This window comes from Lissotriton helveticus, chromosome 5_1 (genome assembly GCF_964261635.1).
Source record: "Lissotriton helveticus chromosome 5_1, aLisHel1.1, whole genome shotgun sequence".
Taxonomy (NCBI): Eukaryota; Metazoa; Chordata; class Amphibia; order Caudata; family Salamandridae; genus Lissotriton; species Lissotriton helveticus.
In genome coordinates, this window is record NC_136065.1 from 2,049,340,200 (window position 1) to 2,049,365,383 (window position 25,184).

General features: G+C 51.6%; 1 protein-coding gene across 2 annotated transcripts in view; it reads right to left on the reverse strand.

Moving 5' to 3' along the window:
* LOC144756261 (complement factor B-like) overlaps positions 1–25,184 on the reverse strand; it is a 457,893-nt gene that overhangs the window by 31,032 nt on the left and 401,677 nt on the right. The window contains exon 18 of one of the 2 annotated variants that reach the window (XM_078645904.1): positions 6,239–7,661. The exons of the other annotated variant lie outside the window; for it this stretch is intronic. Coding sequence (XP_078502030.1) covers positions 7,497–7,661 — 165 coding nt within the window. The 3' untranslated portion in view covers positions 6,239–7,496. Of the gene's footprint in view, positions 1–6,238; positions 7,662–25,184 lie in introns of those variants that run through there. 2 annotated transcript variants of the gene reach the window in all.

Sequence of the window (25,184 nt, forward strand, 5' to 3'; positions counted from 1 at the left end):
TGTCATTGGCAACCAAAAATGAACTATAGCAGTCCATTGTGGACAAGGTGAATGCAGTGGGAGTGCTGAAGAGGACAATGGAAGAGGTCAAGAGGCGCTGGAATGACGTCAAGGGAAAACCAATCAGAAACTTGCCAACAACCGGAAGGCAGCAAGCAGACTGGAGGTGGGAGTCCTGCGCCACAGGAGGAGCTGGACGATATGGAGGAAATGGTGTCCACAGTCATCAGTGGGGAGACGGTGGCTGGAGTCGGGGGACCGGACACTGCTCAACATGACCGGACAAAACAGCAGCAGGGTGAGTAACGACTAGGGACAGGGGGGACGGGGAGATGGGCACAATGGCACACATGCACAATTGAGCTGAGCACATCTGCGGCCAAACCATGCCCCAGTCCCCAACTCCCAACAAGAGACCAATGTACCCAAGCATGCAACATCTCAGCACTGTATATGCACAAAAGTAAAAGCACATCGCAGGAAAGGGATAAGGGACAGCAAAATCAGAGCAGCAGAGGCCACTCCCCAAAATGCAGCATACACACATTACATGCAGAGCACATCAACACTGACAACAATGTGGCACAAACAGCGACATGTCCACAACAGAACATAGGACACAACTGGTGCCGACTTTGTGTAGACACTGGCCAATCACAAGAGGCATTGCAGGGAAATATGAGTTGTTAATGTACAAGTACAAACACACACACGTCTGTTGTCCAAATGTCCATTATCCTCCATCAAATAGGCAGCTCCTCCCAAACAGCCATAATGTACACAGTCATGCAGTCTGTATGTAAACATGTACAATGCGACAACATACATGTGAACACATTGTTAAACTGCATCTCCCCCTCACATTGCAGAGGGACAATCAACACCTCCTGCAGAGCAGCCCGAACCTCTCTTCTCTCATGATGACCACAGCTTCGACTCCAACACGCTCCAAGAGTTCATTGACAGCCTCCGCAGTCCACCTCCAGGAGCAGGGCAGCCCAGCTGCAACGAGGACACCCCACCCCCTGCACAGACCACACAGCAGGCAGCACCCACCACCACAGCTGCCTCCCAGAACCCCCACGAAGAACACATGGCCTTCCAACGCCATGTGTTGGGGTGCCAGGAGTAGCTGGCCGAACAGGTGTGGGTGGGCTTCGACCGCATGGCAGACAAACTAGATGCCATACGTGGGCGTCTAAGTCCCATCAGGGACCACTCACTGTCCCTAACGAACACCCATAGTCCATTCCATGCTCTCCAATGGACCATGGCTCACATCGCTGGAGCCCTGACTCAGAGACTAGAACAACTGTCCAGTCAGAGTGACTCTAGCAATGTCACAAATAAGTTGCGAAATATGCGGAGGTTAATGGAGACCATGGAGCAGGCCAATGCAGAAAGATCCGCTGCCACGGCTGCACACCAGCGAGTGGTAGCTGGGTTCGTCAATGATTTCAAGACCATCCTCATGGCATTGCTGCCTCAAGGCCTGGCGCTGATGCATGCTGCTGCTACCACTCCATCCACATCTCCGCCCCCTGAAGTGTCAGTGCCACACAGGGCGGTAGACATTACACCTGCGGCCCCTGAGGTGTCACTGCCACAGAGCTCTGGAGAAAGGCCAGCTCCACCCACGCGTGAGGCACATGGAACAGCAGAGGACGAAGATGCTATGAAACCGCCTTTGTGGTAAGAAGGACCCAGTAGCATGCATCTCCGTCATGTCGCTGGTTTAAGCTTGGTTCTGCCCTCTGCATCATCACCTCACACTGTACCCCGATGCACTCTGTAGCACTCACCTTGGACCTCACAATGGACTGCCATATACTGTTTGATTGCCAATGACACAGCAATCAGATTGTGGACTGAACTCTTCCTCGTCCTTTGGACTTGTCATTCCCTGTAGGACTCTGGCTGGACCTCCACGGGCCAACATCGTCATGTGGGGTTTGCATTGCCCTGTACTGCTCCAGAAGACACACTCCACTGAATGTGCATTAAGTATTCTGAATCACACAGATGTGTCGTGTCTATGGTCTTTCTTGTGTGGTAGTATGGATGAATGTAGTGTCAGTGAATTCCTCTTACGTCAATGTGGCTCATGCCGTTGGACTTGGGTCACAGGATGACACGTTGCTGAATGTTGTCCGGGTGGCGCCCACACAACAATAGAGACACACGCATTTGTAACATCCTTGTCCAGCCCCGTACGGAACAACGCCCAGAGCCCCGGGGTCATCATTCAAACCCTTACGCTGGTCTGGCATATGCCAGGCCAGCCCAGCCCACTACGCTTACACATACAGGGGGGGACGACAATGCTACATGTGCCAGAACTTCCCTGTAGTGATCTGCTGACCACAGGTCTAGTTGTCAGCATGCCACAGCCACTCCCTCATGGCTGGTTTACATCCACACCACACCCATCTAGCACACTCGTCACAGGACATGTGACCCTGCCAATAAAAAGGGCCGGGTGCACGTGCGCCACGCCATTTCCAACCCCTCTTGGGGTGTATCCGTGTGGTGCGCATGTAGGCATGGGGGCCCAGGGGTCTGCGACATCACATTCCGCCAGCCCAAAGGTGACATGATGGCATCCGCACCACGATACCCAATCATAGAGGGTCCATGACTTGCGGGGCACAGACTTGCTGGCACAGGCACACCGCTATGGGACGGTGACTTTCGGTGCACTGAGGTAGGGGCACCTTAAGTGATGAGCGGGTGTGCAGCCTGCGATGATGCCCCGCCCCGGCGGTCCAGACTAGTCAGGTTTTGTGTGCCCTGCTGGACCGCAGTGTAGGCCTGAGACAGTGGAAAGAGGGGGCCTACCGTCATGTGCCATGGCATCGCTGGTCACAGAGTCAGTGGCACCTCAAGGGCTGAGCGGATGTGCAGCCTGTAATGATGCCCTGTGCACTGGTATGTCCTCTGTCATGACGAAATCAAGAACCAGCACCAAAGTGAGACCTGGTAGCCTCTGGATCTAGGCTGCATGATGTGGAGGGTGCCATGTCCGCGGGCCCTGAGCTTGGGGCTTGCCGCGGCCCGTGGTAGGACCTCTTTTCTACACACCAGTGGTGGTAGGTAAGCTGTGGGGCCTGGGTGCGCAGGGGTGGACATGCACCGCTGGGCGGCTGTGGTGCAGCTGCCTGGGTGTGCAGGGGCGGACAGGCGATGATGTTGTGTGCAATTGTATGTACTTTGCCAGTCATGTATCTGGACTCTGTTACGGACGACGGAGCAGTTCCAGATGTGGGACCTGGTATACTGCACTACATGCCGGCACGTGGTTGGAGATACACCACTGGCAGCAGATGAACAGTGTGGCCTGGGTGTGCAGTGTCGGCACTCTCTCTCCCTGTCCATCTCTTCTGTTATCTGTGTCTCTCTCCCTCTCTCTGTCCATCTCTCTCTCCCTCTCTTTCTCTCTCTCTCTCCTTTGCTCTCTCTCGTCTATCTCTCTCTCTCGTCTATCTCTCTCTCCCTCTCTTTCTCTCTCTCTCTCCTTTGCTCTCTCTCTTTCCGTCTGTCTCTCGCTCCCCCTCTCAGTCCGTCTGCCTCTCTCTCCCTCTCTCTGTCTGTCTTTCTCTCCCTCCCTCTCTCTGTCCGTCTCTCCCTCGCTCTCTGACCATCTATTTCTCTCTCCCTCTCTTCCTTTCTCTCTCCTTCGCTCTCTCTTTGACCCTTGATGTGCGCAGGACACACCTTCTCATCATGATTTCTGTCTTGCAGGCTGTGACCTACAGATTGTCCTGAGGGGAGCCGAAATGTGTCTTCATTTCTGTTCTGTGTTTCTTTGAATACATTTTCATTTGTTGATTCGAAGGTGAATGTGTGATGCTCATTTTTATGACGACGCATGCATGTCACCAGATGTGATTGTGCGACATCAGGCGGATTATTTGGTACATGATTAAGTGTAGTTGATGTGTCATGTCTTTGGCAGTGGGGAGGGGGTCCTGGGGGCGGTGGGTGTTGTAGCCCTCTTGGGTGTCCGGCCTGCATGATCAGTGGCTCCATGACATCTGTTGCCCTTAAGGTGTGGCTCTGGCCGTGGCTCCCTTTTGTGGTGCAGGCTTTGGTCTTACTTTACACCAGGTCAGTGCAGGTGTTAGTTTCCTGCTGCTAACGCACCTTATTGCATGTTTTGTGGTCATGTCGCAGATTTGTCTGGTCGTTGAGAATGTTGCGAAGTGGTGTTGTTGCGCTTTTTGCAAGGGAACTCCTGCTCTGCATCTCATTACCGATAGTTGCGGGGGTCATCTGTGGTGATGTGTTTTGCGGCTGCTATCGCAGGTAAACTGGTGCTATGGGCTGTTAGTACCAGCTTGTGAATGGGGTGATAAAGTTATCGTGACTTTGGCTGCAATGAGGTGCCGTTAACTCGGCGATAGTTCCTTGAGAATATGCCCCTGTGGGCGCTGGCAAGTAAGATATTTCACGGGGCAAAACGACGGCCCCTGAATATTACCCTGATAAGTAATAGACCTCTTAGTCACATATTGTCTTGTATGAGTCTTACAGATATTAAGCCCTGATAAAGTTCCGATTATATATGGAACGAAACACGTTGGCTGGACCATGTGTGTGAAAAATTGATAGAGTAATAAAGAATTTGTCAAAATATACGTGATTGGACTCCTTTACCTGGTGCATCTCCATATGGTTTTGAGGATCATGAATCTGGTTGACAGTGGCGCTGAACAGCGGCAAGTTCCTGAGTCTTTGTGCACGGGACATCCTACTTCACCAAACTATGAGAGAGGTGCAGGCTTGAAAAGTCCGCCGTTGGGTTCTTTCTTATGTGACATTGATATTATAAGATGAGACTTTTTTCTGAAAGTGCTTTTCTAAGCTTTGAGAACCTCTGCCACCACTCCAGCCTGCAGAAAGGTAGTTTTAAGTTGACGGTACATTATGCAAGCAATATTCACAAACTAGAACACTAAGTACCTAGAACGAGACACCAATCAACTTGTACATACCTCACCCCTGACTAGTCATCAAAGGTGTCTGATTACATGGATTTATAAATCCTGCAGGCCAAACCTCACTGGTGTCTTGCTACACTGAATACCAAATGGGAGACAACACTAGGGCAGGCATTCAGAGACTCTGAATTGGCAGTTTCCTGGAACACCTTTGCAAGGTCTCCAGAAATGCTCTATTTAAAAAAATCTAATTTTGTATACTCCACAGAGTATATAACCCCCCACAGATTACGTCTAATATTCATTGGTGTAGTGGATGCTGTCCAAGATGTTGCACTTCACTGTCAGACCTATTCTGCATGTGCTCCACCTTGAGCCCATTCTGGAGTGTGGAGTTCACTGATATTGAGCAAGTCACTGAGAGAACTGGAGTTTCCACTGCAGCTCATTGTCTCTTGGATCTCTTTCTGAGACGCACACACAAGAAGGCCACTACTAGATTCACCATGCTAGCCCTATCCAAACTGGTGATCGCGGTGAGATGGAAATCCTCCTCACCCCATAAATCCCACAATGTAGAGGGGAGGTCATTAGATGGGCCCAAGCAGTGGGGGTGGGCCTGCGCAGGAAGAAGTAAGGACAATGCAGCAACCCCTAGCAGTCTATTGGAATGCAATATTGCATGATTTTTTCTAAACATGCTGAAGAAGATAAGAGAGCACCCTAAATCCACGGAGCCACGCACTTCAATATTGAATGATATGCAAGCTAACACGTGACTCTTTCCTCATGACCAATATAGCCACAAAGATGGTCATTCCATGCCCCCTCGCCCCCACATGCTGATGGGCTAAACTCGCAACAATTATACAATTATAGGTAAGGATAAGCCATACAGGACCCAATAGAACAATCATTCACTGGAGCACTTCCTCATCTGACCCTTAGACAGGAGACAACCTCACCTGGGGGTGGGTGGGAGTGGTAGTGATTCAACGCAGTTAGAGAGTTCCTTTAGCACGTGATGATTACACAAGGGATACCAAATTATGCTATTTATGATGCTTAACCATGACTGTAACATGCAAGTGCCTTTCAGCTTAAAGCAAAGCAAAAGGATAATTGCTTATGAATTGCATTTAGGTATCTACCTGCCGGACTTGCTCTATTTGCGCAAACCACAAAACTGTGTCAGATGACAATCATACTCGTTCACTTTGCCAAGTGACTGACCTCCAAATTAGACAATTACAACTTAGACAATAGCAATTTGGTGAACAAAAAAAGGAACACACTCATTTGTTTCTCTATATTTTTATTAATACAGTGTTCTACTTTTTTAATCTCACTCGCTTTTTTATTGTTTTGAATACCTTTACCTGCCTATGGTTGAGATGAACCTCAAAGACAGATGAATTCTTCCGCCTAATCCATGCTCAGCCTGTGCACGGCGACATCGTGGAAACAAGATGACTTCTTTTCACGTTTGAGGGGTGCCCCAGCCACCCATACCATGTGACTTGCAGCTGCTCAAATCTCTAAGTGAACTGTGCTATCTCTGCACGAATGAAAAACATTTGTTCTACAACTTGACATTGCCCTTTCTTGCCCCGGATACTCACAAGCGGGCTATTGAACGTGGCAGACCATTTTGCTGCCTGCAGCCATGGGAGCTGCTTTTGTGGCTCTGACTTTTCATTGTTTTTGAAAAAGATTATGCTGAAATATTTGCCATTTTATACACACTTTTCTAATTATTAAATAAAATGTCTCCCTACTGGTCAAAAATTGAGTTAACAAAATCAGTGGTACCATTCGGAAATGTAATTCCCTGGACTACTTGGATGATGTAGCCATAAGCAATGTTTGCTTTTTAATGTTAGGCATCATCGCCATATCTCCTCTCAAATTCTTTGTTTCTTGTCATGATTGGTTGTGATTGCAGTGTTGACCATAGATGGCAAGTCGGCTTTAAACCCACAGCAGATCACATAATTTGTACATGATAGAAGATATTACCGTTTTGTTCTGACATGACTAGATGAGCTGCATTACTTAAAAGTTTAGGCCCCCTACTAACGATGCTGTTAAGATAACATCTGGCAGCCATCTTGGAGAGGAGTATTTGGATAATCAGTGTTATAGATACTCTTTCAGCAATATTGATATGTTCAAACAAAGATAAAAAATATACTTAAGACACCTTTGCGATTGCTGAAATAAATACTGTTCACGCGGGTGTATGTCAAGAGATGTTTGAATGTGGGTTTGTATATAGTCAAAGACAAAATGGCCGCTGCATGTAGGAGCAGCCAACAAGGAAATTGCTTAGGTTGTCTGTTGTTTTTCTGAACGAGTATTGTAGATGTCGATGGTGGCATGTATGAGCTTTGCAGTTCTTTCAGGTTATAAAACAGGAATCTTGGTTATTTCAGTCACAGGTCTGTAGTAAAAGTGGTAGTGAAGATGAGCATTGAGAATTAGAGGACTGCGCTTCCTTGGGTCCAATGTCTTCTCAACGGCATGTATCCTTTATCTGCCCCCTCTCCCAGATCACTAGGGCAGTGGCAGAAAGCTTAGCCCCTCGTCCTTTAGCCTGCTCTCCAGCCAAGGAAGCACTTTGAATAGGTTAGTGTGGAAATCTCTGGCATAAGGCTTAGTCATCGGTGCCCTGTTCATATTTATGCATAGATTTGCCACACCCCAGCTGATTACTCCAACCTGGAAGAAAAAAAAATATATATATATTCAGTTTTGTGGCTCTAAAAAAAAGCATGTCATTGTAACCTCTTAGCAGAAATTCCAACGACACACGAAAGAGCAAGCAGTGAAATGAAAAGGAGAAATACAGATACTTTAGAGATATCACGTAAGGAGCAAACAAGGCCTGCATGATGTCAGAGCACAGTAGAGAGAAGAAAAAGTAGCAGGTTAGAGGCATTTTAGGTGACTGCAGTATATCGGGTCCACTTTGGGATCTGTACTACTCCATGAGGATTCATAACAATGGGCTGGAATTGAACCTTTCACAAGCATGGTATTTATTAGATGCACTAAACTGGAACAAACAACATAACCCTCCCATCTGTCCCAAACATCTCTGCTTAGGAACGCAGACAGGAGAGGGGTCCTTATAAGTGTGCCCATATGACATTAATACATAGGCTCTGGAAGAAGAAGTGCTAGGGGTGCTGCAGCAACCCCAAAACAACTATGCTGGAGTTCAGAAGGTGACTGAGCAATGAAGATGCCTTTAAATCCTGCTATCTTGTCACATTTGCTGTGCTTTCAAAGACAGGTCAAACGTCAGGCTTTGTCTTCTGAGAATCTACTACTTATTCTTTTAAAAGCAGCACAGTGATTACTTTTTTTCCTCTGGCTGCAAAATTAGAGAATTTTACAAAGGGAACTATCGCTTAATTATGCTGGGGTACATGGAGTGTTAAAGGAAAGACTGTGGGGTGTCAGTTGTTTCTGACACTCAACTAAAAATACCGGTAAATGAACTGTACAAATATTTCTAAATATATCACCAGATAAAAATACACAAATATATCACATATTCTTCGAATTCTGAAGTGTGGTGGAAACAAAGATTCTGATAGGATTAAAACTAATCAAGACACTTTATTTGGTGATGTACAAATGATGGGGCATGCCACATGGGCCTTCGTGGGTGAGGGGCCCCTATTAGCCTCAACAGGTTGTTTTGGCAGGGTTACAAAACAAAATCGTTGTCATTCCAAACATTTGTAGGCTAGGCTTTTTTAATATGCTAAGGAGTTGGTAAGGTTTCCCATAAATGTCTACTCACTCCCTTTAGTTTTTTTTAAAAACATACCTTATTAGTTTTTTAAATTTATATCTCATACCATCACATCACATATTTGTAGCATCAGCAGTCGTTTCTCTATAACAATAGTACATGTTCACGGCATGTTCCTTCTATATTATAACTATACATACTCAGTCTACATCATAATTGTAGCAAGATACCTCTCTTGTGTGCGAGCTATCCCATTATCACATTAATACGAGAAACAGTTCCCAACACCCTCCTCCCAGTCCTCCCCCGTCTCACGCGTACTTCTGAATCTTGCACCCTTTGCATTTTCCGCTCTATGTGCATATCAAATCCATGTGTATGTATAATACATCTCCCTGTCTTATTCGTTTTTAACAAGACTTAATTACTCTCCTGCACTGTCAATTGTATATCTTGCTTAGGGTCTTAATCTGCATCTGCCGATTTTATGGCTTCTAACATCCCATCCCACTCCAGAGCTATTGGCGTTTTTCGTAGGCCCCTTATTTCTTCTCTCCGCAGTGCCGCACTTTCAGCAGTAAATCCACTTGCCAGGTCAATACATCTGGGGGTTTCCGTGATTTCCATCTCATAGTTATATTATGTATAGCTAAGATGAGTGCTAGGTTTATAAAGCGGTATTTCACTTTATGTTTGGACATTTGTTTGTGGAGTCCCAAAATGCATTCTTCCACTGTGCTGTATTTCCCGGTTTGCCGCTTCCCCTGTTTTTTGCCTGACAGCGTCCCAGTATCCCCGCACCTTTGGACAGGTCCATAACATGTGGAGTAGGTGCGCTCCCTCTAATAAGCATCTCGGACAATAGTGTTGAGTTTGGGGGAACATTCTATCTAATTTGTGGGGAGTAAGATAAGCACGGTGCAATACCATTGTCTGTATGTATTTGAATTTTGTGTTCCTCGATGTCTTTCTTGGGTGTTCCAGTATCCTTTCCCATTCTTTATCTTTTCTTTCCCTACCTATGTCCCCCTCCCATGTGGTCTTTAATGTGCATACAGTGGCTTTCGTATGCGAACTGATGCTTGTATAGAGCCATCTGATGAGGTGCCTGCCTCTTCCCATATAATATATCATCTTGACTAAGTCATTGGTAGGAGGTTCTTGCCTTTGCGGCGCCCAGTGCGTTTTTATGTATCGTGCAGCGTGTAATATGTATAAGTGTGTCGGGACTCCAGTTTCATTAACAAAGGTATCATGGTCTAGTAATATGCCCTCCCCAAACAGATCTGACACCGTGCAACCCCCTGCTTCCAGCCAGGGCGCCAGCTTGCGTTTCGTGAGTCTACCTCCCACTAGTGGAATCCCCAGCAGGGGAAGGTTACCCGCATATGCCGGGGGTGTTTATGTGTATTGTAGTGCCGCCTTCCAGCATCGGAGCGCCGTAGCTAACAGCGGGGGAAGGTCTCTCGGGGGTCTGCTACCTGGCAGTAATAACATATGCAGTGCACTGTTGTCAATATCTGTCTCCGTGAACCCTATTTCCTGCTGGTTGCCTCTTGCCGTCCAATATGACAGCCATTGAAATTGGCTTGCATAGTCGTATGCTAGCAAGTCTGGGACACCCAGACCTCCCATTTGTGTACCTATTTGCAACTTCTGCAGGCTTGTCCGTCTTCTACCATTTCCCCAGATGAGTTCAGTAATCATCGTGTTTAGCAGTTTGAACGTTGCCTGTGGTACAGGTAATGGTAAATTAGTGAAATAGTACAAGCGCCTCGACAGCACCACCATTTTTGCAAGGGCCACCCTCCCCATAACAGATAGCGGCAATGCCGTCCAGAAAACTATACTGGACCGCAGAGCCGGATTGTTTTGTGTAGGTTACCATCCTATCGTACCATCTAGCATATCTTCCTGGTCCTATAAATTTGTACGCCTAGGTATTTAAAAGTAGTCGGGGCCACCGCAAGGTGAGTGTCTCCAAATTCTATACTTTCTGTGTCTGCATGTTCTGAGGAGAAGAATGAATGGGATTTCCCCACATTGATAGCCAATCCAGACATAATTTCAAAGCGACCGAACGTGTCATATATTGAGGCCAGTGGCACCTTGAGGTCCCGAAGATACAAAATAATGTTGTCTGCATATGCCGAGAACAAGTGTAGTGTATTTCCCAACAACATGCCCCGGTCTGTGAATTCTTTTCTCAGCGTTATAGCTAATGGTTCCAGCACCAGTATAAAAATAAGAGGCGATAAGGGACAGCCCTGCCTCGTCCCTTTATGTATGGAATATTCCTCCGAGGTGTGGCCGCCAGTGCCGTAGGGGCCTTATATAGCAGATGCAACCAAGCAATATACCCCTCTGGGATCCCAAATCTCGCCAGCGCCTTGAACATATACTCCCAACTAATGGAATCAAAGGCTTGCCTCAAATCTAGGGAAAGACATCACGCGTGAGGGTATCGGCTCGGGGCTTCAGTCATTAGTTGGTGTAGCTTCCTAATATTTAACGATGTGCTACGAGATGGCAAGAACCTGGTTTGGTCAATGTGGATTAATCTGGGCAGGGATGGCAATAACCTATTTGCCAGTACCTTACTCAGAATCTTATATTCCGTACTTAGAAGGGACAACGGTCAATAGTTGGCCATATCTGTGGGATCTTGCCCAGCCTTCGGGAGGGATATTACTAACGCATGGGCCATTGTACTTGGCAAAGATCCCTTCTCCCATGGGGGCGTGGTTAAGCAAGCCACGATGGCGGACGCGGTCTGCTGAGGCTCCGCAATCGGGCGGCCCAGAAGATCGTGCCACTTCGTCGTTCAGGGGAGAAAAGCACCACCCTGATGACGGAATCGTAGCTGCTCATGTGGGTGCTTACAAGAGGCGATATTCTACGATTCCCACGGAGATACGGCCGATGGTGGATCCAGCGAGCACCTGATACCCGGGCGGTGCGTGGGGCTGATTCAGCATCTCCTGCTGCCATCTGCCACAACCCTGCTCCGTGCTGAAGGGGAACCGGAGGAGGCCGGTGACTGACGGCGGTGCCCTGTGTTGACGCGGCGCCGCCGCAAGATTGTCTGTACCTGCCGGACCCGGTGGCCATATCCTGATATGTACGGGTGACAGGCCGTGAACCTGGTGATTCGGAGACCTCCCTCCGCTGCTGGCTGCGATGCTTCGCGCCAAAGACCGCCTGACCTCAAGATGGCGTCCATGAGGTGACGCTACCTGCAACCAGCAGCCGGATCTTCCAGGGGGCCCCAGCGTGTGGAGTCTCAGTGGGTGAGCAGCGTGATTTAGACTCTTCGCTACCCTTGCGGCCACCCCCCTGTCCAGCCACCCCACCCGGGGGGCCAGACTGTAGCCGACCCCTGCCTGACTTTAAGATGGCGGCTCAGATACATTGAGCAGACCGGCCACCCTCCTCACAGGCCTCGACGAGTGGGCCCCCGCCCGGGCGAGGGTCACGGGGCCCCAGCAGTATCTCGGAACCGGGTGACCCGGAGAGACCCCCCTCCGCTGCTGGCTGCGCAGTTTCGCGCCACGGACCAGCTGACCTCAAACTGGTGCCCATGAGGTGACGCTCCCTGCATCTAGCAGCCCAGCCTCCCGGGAGACCCAACGTGTGGAGATCCAGAGGGTGAGCGGTGTGCTGCTAACAAACCGCTGCCCTTGCGGCCCCCCTCCTGCCCAGCCGCACCACTCGGGGGGCCGGCTTGCAGCCAATTCCCTGCCTGACTTCGAACTGATGGCTCGGACGCATTGAACAAGCCGGTACCGGCCACCCTCCTCACAAGAATCGAAGAGTGGGTGTCTGGACAGTCCCCACCCAGGGTGCAGGTCACTCGGCCACGGCGGTATCTCGGATCCGGTGTTCTTCATGGCGCCATCCCAAAAAACACGGCTGGCGGTGCGGCCGAGCGGACCCCGTTGGGGGGGGGCAATATACGGGCGCACTACGCCCCCTACATCAAGAAGTCTATGAACAGGGCAGCCGCCTCTCGGGGACACGTTGCCGCAGCCCTGGCGGCGCGCCCAGCCCCTCAGGAAGCGAGTGAGATACCTGCGGCCAGGAACATGGGGAAACCCACGGCTACTCAAAAGACGTCGGTCCTGGAGACGGCACCAGAGAACCAGCTCAGAACCAGCACGCTCCCTAAAGCATCCACGACCCAGCGGACCCAACCATTTCGGACAAATTAGACCAAGTCCTGGCGGCCATTGAACTATCCAGGGCCTCCATGGAGGAACGCCTGGGCACCCTCTCCACGGACATCAAACTTATCCGTGATGACCATCATAAGCTGGCTGATAAGGTGAGAGAGGGGGAGAGAATGCTCGCAGACATACAGCCCACCCTGAGCGTGCAGCAGCAAACTCTTCGAACAACCTTGGGTCGTGTGGCTACCATAGAGGATCATCTGGATGATTTGGAAGGGCGTTCTCGAAGCTGAAACATACGAGTACTGGGTCTTCCGGAGGGCGTTGAGGGGACACATCCCATCGAATACGTGGAGGCCTGGGTCAAATCCTTCACCCCAATCGAAGGACCGCACAGCTTTTTTCTCCATAGGGCGGGCCCACTGGGTCCCGACAGGCAATTCGCCACCCGGAAACATCCCTCCGCCCCTTGCTTGCAAAGTTCTTTCATTTTCAAGACGGTGAAGCAGTACTACGGGCCGCCAGGCGTGCAGGCCCGCTGCAAGTTGAAAACCAGCACATTATGATATTCCCGGATTATGCCAAGGCAGTGCAAAAGCTCAGAGCCTCCTTTCTGGAGGTGAAACGCCGCCTGCGGGCGAATGACATACAATACTCCTTGTTATTCCCGGCCCGCCTGAAAGTCATCTACGCTGGTACCACACACTTCTTCTCCACAGCAGCAGACGCTTGCGAATGGGCGAACCAACACTGTACACGGGGACCGGCTGTAGAGGTGCCACGAAGGCGCAAACAAAGGGCACCGCGCAATAGGAAATGCGCCTCGCAACAGACGCAACCACAAGGACGACAGACATGGGGAGAGCCCACGTGACACCATGTGATTGACTCTTCGGACCTAGAACAGATCATGCGAGAACGTCGCAAGGCCCTCCAGGCTGTTACTGATTTAGGGGCTCCCCCATCTGAGGAAGACACTGAGGGGGTTCCCTACCTTTTCTTGTCGGGAAGCAAAGATGACAGCAACGGTGCCCATCCCGCAGCTGACTATTACCCTACCCTCAGCCACCCCACTACTTACTGATACCCTGCACTGAGGAAACCGAACGATGTACTCTGGAAGCCGCCGACACCGAAGGGCGCCCAGACACAGGTGCTCCCGACAGGAAGATACCGGCGTCAGATGTCGCGGCACACTTACCTTACAACACTCTCAAACGACGAATATTGATCCTAACAACGACCCTGCGGGATCCTGCCTCGCAGACACGCACTGCCACCCCCATGTATTGTTTGTTCGCTCTCTCACTTTCTGAGCGCTGGTTGGACGTATCGGGTTCTCAGATACGCCCCAAGTATTGGGCTAGTTTTCCCACCCAGTTACAAGTCTTATTTACCCTGTTTTCCTACCCCTTAAACCCCACAGGAGACACGTACAGCAGGACAGCCAGCACACCCGGGCGGGGGGTGGCGGGGACTTCCTACAGGAACAGCGCTGCTAGGCCATACTTAGAGTTCATGCCCTCCACAATTACGATCGCGCCCCCAGGCGCGGGTCGAGCTTACCAAACTCCCCAATGCAGTGCGCAGATGTCAGTCTTCTCACCCTAAATGCTCGGGGTCTTCATACATCGCGCAAGAGATACGCCACATATGCTTACATCAAACGCCAACATGCACAAATCACGTTCCTCCAAGAGACGCATCTCACAGCGCCAGAAGTTGACAGACTACGGTCCCGCTGGCGGGGCACTATATGTGCCACATCCTACTCAGCGTTCGCGCGAGGCTCACTGATTTGGGTTTGCCCGGGCACCCCCTTTCAGGAAACACGTAGGGTGGTGGCTAGAGAGGGTAGGTATGCCCTGTTAGAAGGACTACTGGACGGACAACCCGTTCTGTTAGGCAGCATATATGCCCCAAATACCGAACAGGATAGGTTCTGGGACTCCCTCACGGGTGTGCTGGCCCCCTTTACATCTCTCCCATGGATTTTAGGGGGTGACTACAATTGTGAACTCGATGTTACGATTGACAGATCACACCCACCTCCACCACACTCTCCAGTCCATACACGGTCAGAGCGCTTCCGCCGCTGGGTTGATCACTGGGCACTGGTAGACGCGTGGAGAGCCCATCACCCTCACACAAAGCTTTGCTCGTTTCATTCCATCCCCCACAATTTGCGAATCCGGTTAGACAGATTTTTATGCACTTCGTCCCTGATTCCTAAGGTTCAACACTGACTATTTGGGCCGGATAGTCTTAGACCACGATGCACACATATTACGCGTCCAATGGAGACCTCCTCACCCACCGGTGCCCACATGGCGCCTCCCACGCGACTCACTGACCAGACATTTCGGCACCATCATGCACAAAGTATCCAGGAATACTTCACTCACAACACAGGGTCCGCCACATCCAGACTAGTGGAATGGGATGCCTTTAACATAGTGGTCCGAGGGACATGCATCAAACAGGTGGTAGGGGTACGCCGCACGCTAGAACGAACACTTGTCGACACTGAACATAAGCTGGCAACACTCACGAAAAGGAGGATGCTGACACCGCAACGGCGGCACAGGTGGCGGAAGCCAAAACGCAATACTCCACTGCTCTAGCGGACCTACGCAAATTTAACTTTCGAGTCTATGCCACCCGGGTATACAAGGAACGGGACAAAAACGGGTACGCTTTTAGCATGGTTAGCGAAGCAAGACACTGACACCAAACCCATCACAGAGATCTTGACGCCCACGGGAGTCCTAGTGCGCTCCCAACTGGACATTTTAAACGCATTTCAGCAACATTATGCTGCGGTTTATAACACCCCGTCAGGGGGCGACAAGCCATTTCTTGGACCCACTACCGATCCCGCATATCACAGACGCAACTAGGGACACACTAGATACTAAAATATCGGAGGCGGATGTCTCTGGCGCAATACGCGCGCTGGCTTGGAACAAGGCACTGGATCTAGATGGTCTGCCCCTCGAGTATCACAGTACCTTTTCTGCCCTTTTAGTCCCCCATCTGACTGCTACGTTTATGGACGCATTTGAGAGGAGAGAACTTGCGGGATCTCTTCGAGAGTCCGTCATAGTGACGTTCCTTAAACCGCACCGAGACCCCCGACAATTGTCCTCCTACCGCTCCATCACACTCCTATCTGCTGACTGCAAGGTCTTGGGTAAAATCCTAGCAACTAGATACGAACAAATACTACGTCCCTTGGTCCATTCGGACCAATGTGGATTCGTCCCCGGCAGGAACACGTCCCAGAACATAAGATGATTGTTCCATGTTCAGGATCAGGTAGGGGACAGTGCTGTATTTCCCGGTTTGCCGCTTCCCCTGTTTTTTGCCTGACAGCGTCCCAGTATCCCCGCACCTTTGGACAGGTCCATAACATGTGGAGTAGGTGCGCTCCCTCTAATAAGCATCTCGGACAATAGTGTTGAGTTTGGGGGAACATTCTATCTAATTTGTGGGGAGTAAGATAAGCACGGTGCAATACCATTGTCTGTATGTATTTGAATTTTGTGTTCCTCGATGTCTTTCTTGGGTGTTCCAGTATCCTTTCCCATTCTTTATCTTTTCTTTCCCTACCTATGTCCCCCTCCCATGTGGTCTTTAATGTGCATACAGTGGCTTTCGTATGCGAACTGATGCTTGTATAGAGCCATCTGATGAGGTGCCTGCCTCTTCCCATATAATATATCATCTTGACTAAGTCATTGGTAGGAGGTTCTTGCCTTTGCGGCGCCCAGTGCGTTTTTATGTATCGTGCAGCGTGTAATATGTATAAGTGTGTCGGGACTCCAGTTTCATTAACAAAGGTATCATGGTCTAGTAATATGCCCTCCCCAAACAGATCTGACACCGTGCAACCCCCTGCTTCCAGCCAGGGCGCCAGCTTGCGTTTCGTGAGTCTACCTCCCACTAGTGGAATCCCCAGCAGGGGAAGGTTACCCGCATATGCCGGGGGTGTTTATGTGTATTGTAGTGCCGCCTTCCAGCATCGGAGCGCCGTAGCTAACAGCGGGGGAAGGTCTCTCGGGGGTCTGCTACCTGGCAGTAATAACATATGCAGTGCACTGTTGTCAATATCTGTCTCCGTGAACCCTATTTCCTGCTGGTTGCCTCTTGCCGTCCAATATGACAGCCATTGAAATTGGCTTGCATAGTCGTATGCTAGCAAGTCTGGGACACCCAGACCTCCCATTTGTGTACCTATTTGCAACTTCTGCAGGCTTGTCCGTCTTCTACCATTTCCCCAGATGAGTTCAGTAATCATCGTGTTTAGCAGTTTGAACGTTGCCTGTGGTACAGGTAATGGTAAATTAGTGAAATAGTACAAGCGCCTCGGCAGCACCACCATTTTTGCAAGGGCCACCCTCCCCATAACAGATAGCGGCAATGCCGTCCAGAAAACTATACTGGACCGCAGAGCCGGATTGTTTTGTGTAGGTTACCATCCTATCGTACCATCTAGCATATCTTCCTGGTCCTATAAATTTATACGCCTAGGTATTTAAAAGTAGTCGGGGCCACCGCAAGGTGAGTGTCTCCAAATTCTATACTTTCTGTGTCTGCATGTTCTGAGGAGAAGAATGCATGGGATTTCCCCACATTGATAGCCAATCCAGACATAATTTCAAAGGGACCGAACGTGTCATATATTGAGGCCAGTGGCACCTTGAGGTCCCGAAGATACAAAATAATGTACAGGAATTTATATAGCGCAAATCACCAAGCGGTTTCTAAGCGCTTGCTTAGGGAACCCGTCCTGGTATTCCCCTGTGAGATAACCCCGGCAGGGTATCCGCAAGGTGAAAGCCAGGCATCCCGCCGCGAGGGGCCGTTGTGGAGATTAAGTAAGCTATTGCCCAGAGTCGCAGAGTGAGAACCCGTGAATCGAGTAGGCACCAGAGCGAGAATTGTCGAGTCCATGGACATTTTAGGACTCAAGACCCCACCGAGCCGGGAATTGAACCCTGGTCCCGGGCTGACCTCTGCTTCCAGGTCTGATTTCCTCTAACCAGTGAGCCACACTTCTCCAAAATGTTGTCTGCATATGCCGAGAACAAGTGTAGTGTATTTCCCAACAACATGCCCCGGTCTGTGAATTCTTTTCTCAGCGTTATAGCTAATGGTTCCAGCACCAGTATAAAAATAAGAGGCGATAAGGGACAGCCCTGCCTCGTCCCTTTATGTATGGAATATTCCTCCGAGGTGTGGCCGCCAGTGCCGTAGGGGCCTTATATAGCAGATGCAACCAAGCAATATACCCCTCTGGGATCCCAAATCTCGCCAGCGCCTTGAACATATACTCCCAACTAATGGAATCAAAGGCTTGCCTCAAATCTAGGGAAAGACATCACGCGTGAGGGTATCGGCTCGGGGCTTCAGTCATTAGTTGGTGTAGCTTCCTAATATTTAACGATGTGCTACGGGATGGCAAGAACCTGGTTTGGTCAATGTGGATTAATCTGGGCAGGGATGGCAATAACCTATTTGCCAGTACCTTACTCAGAATCTTATATTCCGTACTTAGAAGGGACAACGGTCAATAGTTGGCCATATCTGTGGGATCTTGCCCAGCCTTCGGGAGGGATATTACTAACGCATGCGCCATTGTACTTGGCAAAGATCCCTTCTCCCATGGGGGCGTGGTTAAGCAAGCCACGATGGCGGACGCGGTCTGCTGAGGCTCCGCAATCGGGCGGCCCAGAAGATCGTGCCACTTCGTCGTTCAGGGGAGAAAAGCCCCTCCCTGATGACGGAATCGTAGCTGCTCCTGTGGGTGCTTACAAGAGGCGATATTCTACGGTTCCCACGGAGATACGGCCGATGGTGGATCCAGCGAGCACCTGATACCCGGGCGGTGCGTGGGGCTGATTCAGCATCTCCTGCTGCCATCTGCCACAACCCTGCTCCGTGCTGAAGGGGAACCGGAGGAGGCCGGTGACTGACGGCGGTGCCCTGTGTTGACAGGGGAGCCGCCGCAAGATTGTCTGTGCCTGCCGGACCCGGTGGCCATATCCTGATATGTACGGGTGACAGGCCGTGAACCTGGTGATTCGGAGACCCCCTCCGCTGCTGGCTGCGATGCTTCGCGCCAAAGACCGCCTGACCTCAAGATGGCGTCCATGAGGTGACGCTACCTGCAACCAGCAGCCGGATCTTCCAGGGGGCCCCAGCGTGTGGAGTCTCAGTGGGTGAGCAGCGTGATTTAGACTCTTGGCTACCCTTGCGGCCACCCCCCTGTCCAGCCACGCCACCCGGGGAGCCAGACTGTAGCCGACCCCTGCCTGACTTTAAGATGGCGGCTCAGATACATTGAGCAGACCGGCCACCCTCCTCACAGGCCTCGACGAGTGGGCCCTGCCCGGGCGAGGGTCACGGGGCCCCAGCAGTATCTCGGAACCGGGTGACCCGGAGAGACCCCCCTCCGCTGCTGGCTGCGCAGTTTCGCGCCACGGACCACCTGACCTCAAACTGGTGCCCATGAGGTGACGCTCCCTGCATCTAGCAGCCCAGCCTCCCGGGAGACCCAACGTGTGGAGATCCAGAGGGTGAGCGGCGTGCTGCTAACAAACCGCTGCCCTTGCGGCCCCCCTCCTGCCCAGCCGCACCACTCGGGGGGGCCGGCTTGCAGCCAATTCCCTGCCTGACTTCGAACTGATGGCTCGGACGCATTGAACAAGCCGGTACCGGCCACCCTCCTCACAAGAATCGAAGAGTGGGTGTCTGGACAGTCCCCACCATGGTGCAGGTCACTCGGCCACGGCGGTATCTCGGATCCGGTGTTCTTCATGGCGACATCCCAAAAAACACGGCTGGCGGTGCGGCCGAGCGGACCCCGATGGGCGGGTGGCAATCTACGGGCGCACTACGCCCCCTACATCAAGAAGTCTATGAACAGGGCAGCCGCTTCTCGGGGACACGTTGCCGCAGCCCTGGCGGCGCGCCCAGCCCCTCAGGAAGCGAGTGAGATACCTGCGGCCGGGAACATGGGGAAACCCACGGCTACTCAAAAGACGTCGGTCCTGGAGACGGCACCAGAGAACCATCTCAGAACCAGCACGCTCCCTAAAGCATCCACGACCCAGCGGACCCAACCATTTCGGACAAATTAGACCAAGTCCTGGCAGCCATTGAACTATCCAGGGCCTCCATGGAGGAACGCCTGGGCACCCTCTCCACGGACATCAAACTTATCCGTGATGACCATCATAAACTGGCTGATAAGGTGAGAGAGGGGGAGAGAATGCTCGCAGACATACAGCCCACCCTGAGCGTGCAGAAGCAAACTCTTCGAACAACCTTGGGTCGTGTGGCTACCATAGAGGATCATCTGGATGATTTGGAAGGGCGTTCTCGAAGCTGAAACATACGTGTGCTGGGTCTTCCGGAGGGCGTTGAGGGGACACATCCCATCGAATACGTGGAGGCCTGGGTCAAATCCTTCACCCCAATCGAAGGACCGCACAGCTTTTTTCTCCATAGGGCGGGCCCACTGGGTCCCGACAGGCAATTCGCCACCCGGAAACATCCCTCCGCCCCTTGCTTGCAAAGTTCTTTCATTTTCAAGACCGTGACGCAGTACTACGGGCCGCCAGGCGTGCAGGCCCACTGCAAGTTGAAAACCAGCACATTATGATATTCCCGGATTATGCCAAGGCAGTGCAAAAGCTCAGAGCCTCCTTTCTGGAGGTGAAACGCCGCCTGCGGGCGAATGACATACAATACTCCTTGTTATTCCCGGCCCGCCTGAAAGTCATCTACGCTGGTACCACACATTTCTTCTCCACAGCAGCAGACGCTTGCGAATGGGCGAACCAACACTGTACACGGGGACCGGCTGTAGAGGTGCCACGAAGGCGCACACAAAGGGCACCGCGCAATAGGAAATGCGCCTCGCAACAGACGCAACCACAAGGACGACAGACATGAGGAGAGCCCACGGGACACCATGTGATTGACTCTTCGGACCTAGAACAGATCATGCGAGAATATCGCAAGGCCCTCCAGGCTGTTACTGATTTAGGGGCTCCCCCATCTGAGGAAGACACTGAGGGGGTTCCCTACCTTTTCTTGTCGGGAAGCAAAGATGACAGCAACGGTGCCCATCCCGCAGCTGACTATTACCCTACCCTCAGCCACCCCACTACTTACTGATACCCTGCACTGAGGAAACCGAACGATGTACTCTGGAAGCCGCCGACACCGAAGGGCGCCCAGACACAGGTGCTCCCGACAGGAAGATACCGGCGTCAGATGTCGCGGCACACTTACCTTACAACACTCTCAAACGACGAATATTGATCCTAACAACGACCCTGCGGGATCCTGCCTCGCAGACACGCACTGCCACCCCCATGTATTGTTTGTTCGCTCTCTCACTTTCTGAGCGCTGGTTGGACGTATCGGGTTCTCAGATACGCCCCAAGTATTGGGCTAGTTTTCCCACCCAGTTACAAGTCTTATTTACCCTGTTTTCCTACCCCTTACACCCCACAGGAGACACGTACAGCAGGACAGCCAGCACACCCGGGCGGGGGGTGGCGGGGACTTCCTACAGGAACAGCGCTGCTAGGCCATACTTAGAGTTCATGCCCTCCACAATTACGATCGCGCCCCCAGGCGCGGGTCGAGCTTACCAAACTCCCCAATGCAGTGCGCAGATGTCAGTCTTCTCACCCTAAATGCTCGGGGTCTTCATACATCGCGCAAGAGATACGCCACATATGCTTACATCAAACGCCAACATGCACAAATCACGTTCCTCCAAGAGACGCATCTCACAGCGCCAGAAGTTGACAGACTACGGTCCCGCTGGCGGGGCACTATATGTGCCACATCCTACTCAGCGTTCGCGCGAGGCTCACTGATTTGGGTTTGCCCGGGCACCCCCTTTCAGGAAACACGTAGGGTGGTGGATAGAGAGGGTAGGTATGCCCTGTTAGAAGGACTACTGGACGGACAACCCGTTCTGTTAGGCAGCATATATGCCCCAAATACCGAACAGGATAGGTTCTGGGACTCCCTCACGGGTGTGCTGGCCCCCTTTACATCTCTCCCATGGATTTTAGGGGGTGACTACAATTGTGAACTCGATGTTACGATTGACAGATCTTACCCACCTCCACCACACTCTCCAGTCCATACACGGTCAGAGCGCTTCCGCCGCTGGGTTGATCACTGGGCACTGGTAGACGCGTGGAGAGCCCATCACCCTCACACAAAGCTTTGCTCGTTTCATTCCATCCCCCACAATTTGCGAATCCGGTTAGACAGATTTTTATGCACTTCGTCCCTGATTCCTAAGGTTCAACACTGACTATTTGGACCGGATAGTCTTAGACCACGATGCACACATATTACGCGTCCAATGGAGACCTCCTCACCCACCGGTGCCCACATGGCGCCTCCCACGGGACTCACTGACCAGACATTTCGGCACCATCATGCACAAAGTATCCAGGAATACTTCACTCACAACACAGGGTCCGCCACATCCAGACTAGTGGAATGGGATGCCTTTAACATAGTGGTCCGAGGGACATGCATCAAACAGGTGGTAGGGGTACACCGCACGCTAGAACGAACACTTGTCGACACTGAACACAAGCTGGCAACACTCACGAAAAGGAGGATGCTGACACCGCAACGGCGGCACAGGTGGCGGAAGCCAAAACGCAATACTCCACTGCTCTAGCGGACCTACGCAAATTTAACTTTCGAGTCTATGCCACCCGGGTATACAAGGAACGGGACAAAAACGGGTACGCTTTTAGCATGGTTAGCGAAGCAAGACACTGACACCAAACCCATCACAGAGATCTTGATGCCCACTGGAGTCCTAGTGCGCTCCCAACTGGACATTTTAAACGCATTTCAGCAACATTATGCTGCGGTTTATAACACCCCGTCAGGTGGCGACAAGCCATTTCTTGGACCCACTACCGATCCCGCATATCATAGACGCAACTAGGGACACACTAGATACTAAAATATCGGAGGCGGATGTCTCTGGCGCAATACGCGCGCTGGCTTGGAACAAGGCACTGGATCTAGATGGTCTGCCCCTCGAGTATCACAGTACCTTTTCTGCCCTTTTAGTCCCCCATCTGACTGCTACGTTTATGGACGCATTTGAGAGGAGAGAACTTGCGGGATCTCTTCGAGAGTCCGTCATAGTGACGTTCCTTAAACCGCACCGAGACCCCCGACAATTGTCCTCCTACCGCTCCATCACACTCCTATCTGCTGACTGCAAGGTCTTGGGTAAAATCCTAGCAACTAGATACGAACAAATACTACGTCCCTTGGTCCATTCGGACCAATGTGGATTCGTCCCCGGCAGGAACACGTCCCAGAACATAAGATGATTGTTCCATGTTCAGGATCAGGTAGGGGACAGCTTCCCCCGTGCGGCCTGTATTATCCTCGACCTTGAAAAGACCTTTGACACCTTAACCTGGCCATACTTATTTGCTGTCTTGTCACGGGCAGGGATAGGTCCAACCCTTCTGCGGTACACCAGACTACTATACACAAACCTTACATCTCGGGTCCGGCTAGGTCGACTCATTTCATCCCCGCTGCAGATCAAGAGGGGTACTAGATAGGGCTGCCCCCTGTCACCCCTGATCTTTGCCCTGGCGGTGGAACCCCTGGCGATCCGCATATGCCAAGAAGGAATCGCCTGGGGTATCCCCATAGCGGACACTGTCCACTGCGTTTCCATGTACGCGGATGACCTCCTTCTGTATATTAAAGATGTCACTGCGGGCCTGACACCCATATGGACAGTCCTGGCGGAGTTCGCGGAAGCGTCTGGCCTCCAGGTGAACTGGGACAAATCCACAATCTATCCCCTTCACCCATCCCTAGCACCAGGAGAGATACGAATCGGTCCACAAACGCTGCACTGGAACACAGGCGCTCCCCGTTATCTCGGAGTCCACCTATACCACTCTCCCGCTGACCTCTACGAGGGCAATCACCGTAAGGTGTTAGCCGGCATTCGGTCGTCAGTGGATTTTTGGAGACACCTCCCGCTGGCACCGATCGGTAGGGTGGCTATAGCCAAGATGATCATCGTTCCTCGACTATTATATTACTTTACAAATCTGCCCGTTATCCCACCTGGTCGTTTCTCCCGTGAACTAGATGCGCTCTTCTGTGTGCTCATATGGGGGACAGGCCGCCACCGTATCGCGCTCACCAAACTGCAGCTGCCCGCTACCCACGGGGGTCTAGGTGCCCCCGCCCTCGAGTTGTATTTCCTGGCTGCACAGCTTCAGTGGCTGTCGTACTGGACAGCAGGTAGGCATACCGGGGAGACTTACACTATGCAGGGTCCTATTCCCGTCCCCGAACTCCGTCGGCTGCTGCTCCCGGGCACCAACCCCTGCCGGACCATTCCCTTGCAGGTTTCGGTGGCTCGCCGGTGTATGCAACGGATCCATCGCATCACGGCAGGGACCCCATGCTACTCCCCACGGCTGCCGCTGGTCGGCTGGCCGAACAGGGACACTTACTTCACACACACAATGCTCCGTGCGTGGACACAGTCCGAGATTACGGAGGCGGAGGGGTTGTTCGCGGAGGGGCAACTCCGCCTATACGAACAGCTCATGGAGGAATATGACCGCCCCCCAGGACAATTTTTAACCCACCGATGACTCATAAACACTTTCCGCCCACATTGTCATCTTCAACTCGGCGAACCCGCGGCACACCCAGTCGTCCACACCATCCTATACATGGGCAAAGGCCGACATCTTGTTACCTGGCTGTATAATTTGCGAACTTGCACACAAGCCCTTACTTACTCTGAGAGCCACCTGGGAGGACGAATTCGGGCGACAGTTACATGATGGGAATGGGATAAGGCGCTGGAGTTCCCTAAGAAAGTGTCCAGAAACGCGAGATTCAAAAATATACAGTTCTACATTTTACATAGAGCGTATCAGACACTGGCGCGACTCCAGCACTTCTACCCCGATACGCAATTCCTCTGTCCTAGGTGTCATGCACCAGACGCACACTTCCTCCACATGTTTTGGAGCTGCCCCGCATTACAATCGTATTGGTCCACCATACTCGCCTCTGTCCGCACACTCACGGGACTCACAGACTTAGACTCCTGGGAAGCAGTTGCCCTGGGAATATTCCGTAGACCAAAAACACACAAAGTACAGGTCCGCTTTGCAGCATTGTCCCTGCTTCTAGAAAAAAGAAACATCGCCATGCAATGGCGGACAACATCGGGACCCTCTTTGGAGGCATGGG